Source organism: Pundamilia nyererei, unplaced genomic scaffold (genome assembly GCF_000239375.1).
Source record: "Pundamilia nyererei isolate P.nyererei 1_Seehausen unplaced genomic scaffold, PunNye1.0 scaffold00261, whole genome shotgun sequence".
Taxonomy (NCBI): domain Eukaryota; kingdom Metazoa; phylum Chordata; class Actinopteri; order Cichliformes; family Cichlidae; genus Pundamilia; species Pundamilia nyererei.
The window spans coordinates 605,087-615,127 of record NW_005187662.1 but is presented as its reverse complement, the minus strand read 5'-3'; the positions used below and the strand labels follow the sequence as shown (position 1 = coordinate 615,127).

Sequence of the window (10,041 nt, the reverse complement as noted above, 5' to 3'; positions counted from 1 at the left end):
TGCAGTATTGTGCTCTCTTATGTACATTAAAATACATGTATATTTACAATTTTCACTCTAACATACATGCGTTTTCATTTATGCATTCCTACATTTTGCTCTCATTTACATGCATTCAATATGCATTTAATCTCACAAATAATATATGTATGTAAGAAGAGAATGCATACATGTCTGAAGAAAATATATGTATGCAAGAGAACAATGTATGTGAATGAAAGAGTATAGTGGAAACGGAAGGAGTTTAATGGAAACGGAAGGCTGGGTGTCTGTACCGCTGTGATTGGCTGAGAAGCACACGCGGGTCACTTTCAAGTGTCTGACAGCATGGAGGCGGGAGAAGAAACTGGAGTTCTTCAGGAAGCTATCGGGGTGTTAAGAAATATTTTATCATCTCCTGAAACGGTCACATCATTGTCCTCGTCACTTGATCGAGATGGGACTCAACTGCACCCAGTGTTACCCACAGCACGGTGGAAAGTGAGATGAGGGAACTTTTTAGACCAGCTAACACCTGGGTATCTTCAACAAGCCAAGTAGCTACACGGAGTTCGACTTGATTTAGATATCAGGGTTGTATAAATCATTCCCCCAAACTATCAAAACATTTTAGCAAGCTTATATCATTATCTAAAGGGAGGGTGTCATGATGGTGCATTGCCCCCTCACAGGAAGTATGGTCTGGTTTCAAACCTGCTGGCCAGCTGGGGACTTGCTGTGTGGACTTTGCATGTCGTGTTTGTGTTTGTGCAAGTTCCCTCTGGGTATTCCAGCTTCCTCCCACAGTCCAGTTCAGTTAATTCAGTTCAAGATTTGCCATGAGCATGATTGACTGTGTTTCTGTCTTAGCCTTCTGATAGACTAGTGATATGTCCAGGGTGTACCCCATGTCTCTCCCACAGTCAGCTAGGAAAGGCTCCAGCCCTCCTGCAACCCTGACTTGGATAAATCAGGAAAGCAAACAGACTGATAGCTTTTTCTAGATAAACTTTAACTTTACAGTTTATCAGTTTAATCTAATAAAAAAACCTTCTCCAGAGTAACGTTTTAAATCAATTTTTTTTTTTAACTTACACGTTATACATTTACCACCATCATCAATGTTATGGAAAATTCCCACAAATTTCAATTCAGAAGTGAAAATGCTTTGCTGTTTCTTCTGGATGCTCGGTAAGAGATCAGCAGCCCGATCACAGTGTTTGTGCCCACACGCTGTTTTTGATCACTTCTGAATGTGATGCTTCAGTCTAGACCAAACCATTCCTGTCTTCAAAAGCATTATAATAAGCGAAGCCCTATCTATTAAAAAAAATAAAAGGATTTATAATATGTTTTCAAAGGATCCATTCTTCTTTCTGTTATTGTTGAACATATGCTGATAATCACTATGTCCTGTTTATGTACTTGGTTATTTTATTCTTTCAATGTTTGTGCAAATTATAAAATTAACCCCCCCTACACCACCCACCCCTGCCCTTACACCAAACTGAGATCTTTTGTTTGTTTGTTGTTTTTTTTTATTCCCTACCACAATTCGCACTGTTGTTGCGGCAGTGATTTCACATCTGATATGTGTGGCTCATATGTGGGCACAGCTCTGCATGCTAAACAGTTTCAAGGCTCAAGCTGTTTTGTGTTAGCAGTGTAGGAGACAATAAAGGAATCTGCGAACTGAAACAAAGCAATGCTTGCAATGTGTAAATTTACTTAGCTAGCATATGTGTGATCTACTGTGAATCTTTTTTTTTTTTAAAAAAAGGTTTTTCAAAACACGTGTGATGGAGAAATTAAAAAAAAAGAAAGAAAAGTATATGCTGCCATCTGTTGAGAATATTTAATAGCCTGTGAAAGCTATGCTTCCTGGTAAACAGTTTTAAAAGTCGTGCATCGTTGTGCATATTAATTATCCTCGCACAGGTCAGTTTTTATCTCGGCTTCATGCAGAGTTGAATGAATTGGTTCCCTAGTGTGGAAACGCAGCCAGCCTGCTTTTTCTTTCCTTTTTTCCTCATTCATTACATATTCAGTATTTAAAATGTAACCTCACTGATCCATGCCTAATATCTGGATACATTCATATGTGAAATTTTAAAATACCTAGGAAAATTGCTCTCAGAATTGCTTTCAGTTATTCCCCATGCAGTGCTGGAGATTGTCTGAATAGCAAAAGTTGAAATTGATGGGGGCAAAAAAAAAAAATCTCCAGTTCCCTACTGTAACAGAACTGAAACACTGCACGCATTGCATTAAAAAAACATTGTGCTGTGGTGCACTCAACTCCATTCCTCTCTTGCCTTGACTCTTCTCCTCTACCTTCTGCATTCAGATTCTCGTCCACGTGGGTTTTCTGACAGAGGAGTCTGGGGATGTCTTCAGTCCCAAGGTGCTGAAGGGAGGTCCTTTAGGTGAGATGGTGCAATGGGCCGACATTCTCACAGCCCTCCACGTGCTGGGACACAACCTCAAGATCTCGTTTTCTCTCAAGGAGCTGCATGGGTAAGCTAATATAAACCTTGCATTTAACACACAGTTTAAATCTTATGTGAGGGTATCTGTGCGGGAGTCATCTGCTCTTTCGTTAAAAGCAACAAAACAAAACAACAAAAAAAGTGAATGAAAATGCTTTGTTGTTCATTCTAGATGCTCTGTGAGCCATCGGCAGCCCGATCCCAGTGCTGTTGCCCACACACTGTTTTCGATCACCTTTGGCCACACACAGATAAGCTATCTCCTCCTGCTGCAGAGTGCTGTTTCAGCCTGAGGGCTTGACAGCATCTCTACAGCTTGTGCACCTCCTTCCTGGCGCAGCTCACTGACTCCTGAGTGATAACGGGCTCGTCACTCGCTGCACAGACATAAGGGTCTATGACAGAGGACATACAGACGTGTACACACAGCGTGTCTCGCAGTCAGGCTGGTGAACTGGTTTTATCTAAAAGCAACACTATTGGTTGCCACGGCGATGAGGTGTAGTATGGAGAGTTCAGAAAGCAGACATGTCCAGTCCTGCCTGCTTGAACCTTTACTCAGTGGCGTGGTGTTTTGGAGCTGCCCGGGCTTCACAGTGGCTGCTCAGGAAAATGACTGTGTACAAGTCTGGATTTGCTATTACTTCTTCTTCTTCTTCTTCTTTTTTTGGTGTGTGTTAACAGTGCTGTGGCTTGATGCCAGAGCAGACAGCCTGATGATGATATGCACTGGTTATCGAGCCATTGTTGTATGGAAGAGGCAACAGCACTGATGAGTTAGTGCAGCCCTTTCATCCTAAATTTCAGGCTGTGAAGAAAAGCCACTTTGAAAATACTAGGGAGATCAGTGAGGTGGGAAAGCCGCTGTGGGAATGCGTCTGCTTTCCATGCCATTATTTACCCCACTAATTGGTGTCATGGCAGCTTGAATCACCGCAGTCTCGTCTCCATTGGGAACAGCATCAGAAATGTTTTGAAAATTGCATGAGTCCTGCAAGAGACTCACAAAGAGACATTAGCAAGGGTTATGGACGATTCTTTCAAGCAGCTCATATTTTGTGCGTCCAGTGTGTGCTTATATTTGAGTTTCTTTCTTCTTCTTTTTTTAACTTACCATTTCAGTAATCAGCAAATGAAATGGTCAGTCATTGAGAAAAGATAATGGAGAACTGACATTAGCGCTTCTTGGATGCAACTCTCCCAAATATGGCAATTTTTAGATCTCCCTCTCCATTTCCACAGCCTTTAAAATTTGGCCATGACAGACGCCGAACATCCATCAATCCCTTTCTGTGACGATTAATGAACAGAAAAGGAGAACATTTCTCTCCATCCCGTACTTTTACTCTCCCACACGCTATTAAATTGACAGATCGTTATGCGGGTTGCGCTCCCACAGATTCCCTCAGGCATGGATCTATTTACATTTCCTACTCTCCTCTTTTCCACCCAAAGAGCTTAATATCACTGCATGGCCTGCTGTGGTGCTTATGTGGACAGGCCTGTTGCATATGTTCAGCACTCTCTCTGATAGGCTTATTAGCCATATTGGGAATTCAGTTACAGTGGGAAGCCCGCTTTTGGTTTGTATCACACAGCTGATTAGCAACATCCGTGCTCTCTGGTGGCTTCATTGTGTGGCGACTTTGGCTGGCATCTTCCATTTACTGGCCTGCTCAGACAAATCAATTATCCTCCCATGGTACATTTTTAGGCAGACGCGTGTTTACTTTCCCTGCAGGTGCTCCATTGTGGTCTTTTTCTTTTGTGCTGAAAGATGCACTGATCACTCCTTCTTAAGAGTAGATGCTGAATTAATAAATATATATAAACTGTAATTATTCTATCTTTTTTATCTGTTGTTTTTTATTATTGACTACCTGGAAATTATAACTTTGAAAACCTGCTTCTGTCTCTTAATGTTTATCCAAGAAGATGGGAGAACAACAGATGGCACAGGCATTCATAATTATCATCTAGACTTTGTTAGGTGGCAGGGGTGCGTATCATCCTAATGATATTTTTACCTAGGTCTCTTGGCAGTACAAGAAAGCCTTTTCCAGTGTGGCACCATCAGCACTTCCTGTTAGTGTGACTGAAACATCTCAAATATCAGATGGTTTGTGTGAACTTTTGTGCCTATCCTTTCACAGCTTTGACAGTCACACTTTTCATGTGTAGTTTTGAGTCAACGTTAGCAGGTTGCTTTTAGTGCTAATTGGTAAATTTTCAAAGCAATTTTGTCACCATCAGAATGTTAGCATGCTAATGTTAGCATTTAGCTAACATTAGCTAATGTTAACTGGTGATACTTTAGCTAATGTTAGCTACAGTATCACCAGCTAACATTAGCCCTTTAACCAATTTAGAAACATCTGTTAGCCTAGCATGCTAGTCTTTCAAAGGAAGTTGGAGTAGCCACAGAGTACACAAACACACATGTATACAAAGACATAAGAGAAAGTTTGGCAGTATAAGGAGTCAGTTTTAAGATAAGATCTAAAGCAGTGGTCCCCAACCGCGGGCCTCGGACCGGTACCGGTCCGTGATTCATTTGGTACTGGGCCGCGAGAGTTGAGTGTGAAATGTATGGTTTTCAGGGTTTTTATTGGTTTTCAGTTATTTTGTTATCGTTTTTATCGTTAACTTGGTTTTCCTGGGTCTTTTCAGGTGTGTTATGAATAAATCTTCTTTTTTTCGGTACCGGCACTAGTTTTATTTTGTTGTGTTTATCCGCGACACCTTAAAGGCCGGTCCGTGAAAATATTGTCGGGCATAAACCGGTCCGTGGCGCAAAAAAGGTTGGAGACCACTGACCTAAAGCACCTTGGGTAAACTTAAATATGCTACAGGCTACAAATAAAAGGTCCTGTTTTTCTCAGTGGGCATGTTTGAGGTATGTATTTTTCTATTTCCAAAAAATAATTTAGCATGCCTAAGTGAGCTCAACAGTATCAGTCTGATACCGATAGCAACACTGGTATCAATACTATTGATACTTGGCTCCATACTCCCATTTCTACTACAGACTTCACAAATATCTGCTAATTAGGATGCAAAAACTAATAATAATGTCGGCTGTTAGCACAATTAAACACAAAGCAAGCCTTATCAGATGGTGGCATTAAAAATGCTCTAAAAGGCAACATCAAAAAAGGTTATCTCGTCCAGTTCAGCAGAGAGATAGCAGTTTAGTCTGCACCCAAAGCACATTGAGGTAAAAACAGTTCACATGATAGAAATGAAATACATATTGAACTTTACTCATTTCTTTATTGTAAATGCAGAATGACATGCTGGAAGTGGTGAAATATAAAAATGTGGAGATTAATTCAAGACATGAGCCTTGATGCAGGAGGTTTTCTCATGAAAAGATGAGCAAAAGGCATATCCATTTAAAAGGAGATAACTATTACTAAAAGAACAAGAGAAGAAATGCAGTCTCTGTCACTCTTCCTCCCCGGATTTGCTCTAATTGAGGTGGAGGCTGAAGTGGCCTTGACATGATTTCTGTCTGTAACATCGGCGCTTGTCATGCACAGAGGGGAGGGCCCTACAGTAGCTTGGAAAGGCGCAAAGACAGCTGTCTCTTCTGCTTGGGGATCTCCCCTCATCTCCTCCCAGAGCGACACAGGTAATTAGCCTGCAACAGAGCATGGTGTCTAGGCACCTGAGGAGCTAGGAAACACAGGAGGGAAAGGGGGGGGAAAAAAACAGGGGAAACAACTACACACTCAGGTATAGAAATTTCTGTCAGCAGAGTGGAGAGGTAATGTAAGCAGACAAAGCAGTGTTGTCATCCAGAGATAATCTGAAGAAAACCAATATTTCAGTGTGCTTTTTCAAAGAGACTCCCTGTCCTCCACCCACAGGATATACACCTCAGCTACAGCTACTGCCACACATCTCCTGTGACGATTCCCGACACACTCTCTGTCCATCTCTTTCTGAAACAGTGTTGTTTGTTTGTTTTCTCAGGCTCCCCTGCTTATGCCAAGCATAGCCATTTCTAGATCAATTATGTCTAATCTGGATCTGTAGTGCACTTGACAGAGCCCATTAACACAACCGCCAGGTAATTTCACCCTGTTCCTGGCTGCAAACATGAAGACGTGTCTGAATTGTGTGATTGCTAACCCTTTGAAATTATTTAACAAGTGTCAAATTCAGGGTCAAATGTGTCTGTAATCCAGCAGCCTACCCCGAAAACGCGAATTAATGGCAGACGTGAGCGGGCATTCAGAAGTGTAAAATAAGAAAGTTGAAATCAAAGCGTTTTCATCTCCGAAGCTCCGGCAAAGACCCCCTCCTCCTGTTACACTGCAGTCTCAGGTTGTGCCTCTCCATAAGTGCTGATGCACTCTCACCCAGCAGCTTTCTGATTGATGTTTCTATGGTTTAGGATCAAAGGCAATACAGCAGTATTGTTAAAAATAGCCCGAGTAGACATCAGTGAGATAGCATCATAATGATTTGTCTTCGGTACAGGAAGGGAAATTAAAATAGCTCTTTTCCCCCCTTCAATGTCTGGCAACCATAGTGAGATATTTCTTCATTTAGATTATGACAGAACCTTCAGGTTTTTAAGGTTCCCGTTTTGGTTTTGGGGGGTTTTCATGTATTTCTGCTTACAAAAGCTATGGCTGAAGGGTTTTTGTCCCAAACTCTTTGGGGCTTAAAGGTGAACTGCTTATAATTTGGCCTAGTCATTTCACACGGCACATTTTTGGTCATAACTAAATGTATATGATATTTGAACTTATATCTTATGCAGCGATTGTCAAACATAAGGCTCGTGGGTCAGAATCGGCCTGCCAAAGACTCCAATCTGGCCCACTGGAAATTGTGAAGGATGGCATCGATTTGTGACTTCTAAATGTATTTTCATAAGTGTTACAGCTTGTCCTCCTGATAAAGTCCCACATGACCATTCATACTGCACTAAAGTAACTAAGTGATAGATAAACATTGAAATGTTTTTTTTTCTTTTTTAATAGTTTTTCCACAATAAAAATAAGAAGATTTTCTATGAATTAACAAAAACCTCCAGCTACCAGAACTTTTTCTGTAATTTTATTAATCTACTTCAGGGATATTTTCTCAATGTAGTAAAGCAGCATTTCTCTATTAGGTAGAAAAAACTCGGACGTACTGTTAAAATTGCACCTCAGTGTAAAATGAATTTGACAACCCTCATCTAATGCGATGAAATGAATAACTGATGGCAACTGATGCGGACAAGGTTAAAAATCAGTGCAACCTGCGGAGAAACAGAGGCTCAGAAACCCGAGCTGTTAATTCTCGTTACATATTTTCACTGAATTTTTTAAAGGCCAAACCAGATTTGAACAGATTTTCCCACAGATTTTTATGTCCCTAGACATCCATGGCTGTTATAATTTTTGCAGCACGAGGACACTTTCAAGAAGAATACGTTCGCTTGTGATTTTGACAGCTCAAAGTACGCCAAGAATAAAAAGTGTGGGTTTAAAAAAAAAAAAAAAATTAAAAATGGGGAGAAACCACAAGTGAGCTGCAGGATTTGGACTCAGCTGTTTTTTATTATTGATATTTTCCCCAGAAAAAAAAACAACAGATGTTTAACAGTTTTATTTTTGCAGACTAGGAGAGAAAGTCATATTTATACATTCACACAGCTGTTCAACATGAATATGAGGAAAGTGTTTATTATGTGCCGTGACAGCCGCCATATTTTCATTAGCCGTTTGAACATGAAGTTTGACTCAGACAGTGCACATCAAAGTGGCACATCAGCTGTTTATGATCATAACAGAAACAACATCTGAGTATTTGTCTCCTCCTCCTGCCTCAAGTGGTTGATTAGCATGCCAGACCCCATTCCCCTCTGCCAGGCCAGCTTTACAGAGAGAGTGGCCCATGTCATTCCCCTCACACTGTGAGCCCTCTTCCCTGCTGCCCTGCAGCCCTTGGCAACCTCCTCGCTCGCAGGCTCGGCTCCTCATATGTGTCTGAAAATCTGCCTCAGCCAATTCCCCTCCCTGCTGGACATATGCACCCTTTAAGAAGTAGCACAATGTGACCGTGAAGTCTCTTTCCCTCGTTTGTTTCTCTGGCTCTCTTCCTTTCCCCAAACTGTTGATTTGTTATGGTGCCAGTGGCCAGCTGTGCAACAGAGAAATTGTGCCCAGTGGTGGTTGTCAAGAGGAGTAAATTTATGCAAGTCTTGCACCTTTGTTCTTCACTTTGCAGTGTTCCTTTTATGCCGTCCTTATCTCACAGCTTATTCGTGCTCTATGAAAGCTGAGTGGCCCATTAAAACCCAAATCTTCTTTGCAGTGCAGCTCAAATGCATTGTGCGTGTGCAAAACAATGTATGCAGAGATTATTTTATCTTATTTTTAAATGATATTATCCTTCTTATAATTATAAGTTGTCCAGATGTGATCTACATCTTTGTGCATATTCCTTCATTATGAAGAATGTGGCATGCAATTTTCTATAACTGCAACTGCATTTGAAGAATACTTCTATATTAGGAAGGCGTCACTGAGCATGCTCATGGATGTACCGCCTGCTTATAAGGTGGAAACAAAATTGTGTTAAACAAAATCTTGTTTTATGTTGTGTATGTTTGATAGTGGAGCTGTATATGATAGACTGCGGCTGCACAGACAGCACTTAGGGGGAATTCATCGGTGGCTTCGGTCTTTTCATGGGATTTGCTGCTAATCATGAAAAAAGATAAAACTAATGCCAGCCTTATCCTCTAATCTTGTGTGTGAGGGAGATGGAGAGAGTTGTTTGTGTACTAATGCGCGTACTGTATGCGAGTTACAGTATGTTTGCACTCTCATTTCCGCACTCCTAGGCCGTTAATGCACTTAAATCCCTCTACTCTTCTCTTAAAGTTTCCCTGGATTTGCATATATCCAATTAAACCTCTGAACAGCAGCGGCATTAGTGGATGTATGAGGAGCAGACTCGCATACAGCTCTGCACTCAGTCACTGTAATACATCTGCTCTCACATTATTGCATGTCAGCATTACACTATGAGAGCCCATACAGGCCGTAATTCATACTGAAACTCCTGCAGTGAAATCTAAGAGACGTACTCATGCAAAGTACCGGTGAGTGAAACCACACGAAGCAGCGTGCAAATCTGTGGCTCAGTATGTGTGTATGTAGTGGCTGTTATATAGAGTAAAAATTAATGTCACGGTTTTAAGTCATGCTAGGAGCACGGTCCTGTGACAGCAGTGTTGTTTAATTGACTAGTTGCGCACCACGTTTACCTCAGAGTGAAATATTTTGATTGTTGGCCTTTTTCGTGGAATTTGATACTCATTTTCATGCTCTAGCGCATGTTCACTATTCACTAAATAAAAGATGGAAAATGGTAAATGGCCTGTATTTATATAGCGCTTTTCTAGTCCCTAAGGACCCCAAAGCACTTTACATATCCAGTCATCCACCCATTCACACACCCATTCACACACTGGTGATGACAAGCTACATTGTAGCCACAGCCACCCTGGGGCGCACTGACAGAGGCGAGGCTGCCGGACACTGGCGCCACTGGGCCCTCTGAC

General features: G+C 41.4%; 1 protein-coding gene across 2 annotated transcripts in view; it reads left to right on the top strand.

Moving 5' to 3' along the window:
* Positions 1-10,041, top strand: part of mgat5b (alpha-1,6-mannosylglycoprotein 6-beta-N-acetylglucosaminyltransferase B) — a 67,289-nt gene that overhangs the window by 30,883 nt on the left and 26,365 nt on the right. For both annotated transcript variants that reach the window (XM_005750094.1, XM_005750095.1), the window contains one exon: positions 2,327-2,496. In XM_005750094.1, coding sequence (XP_005750151.1) covers positions 2,327-2,496 — 170 coding nt within the window. The remainder of the gene's footprint in view (positions 1-2,326; positions 2,497-10,041) is intronic.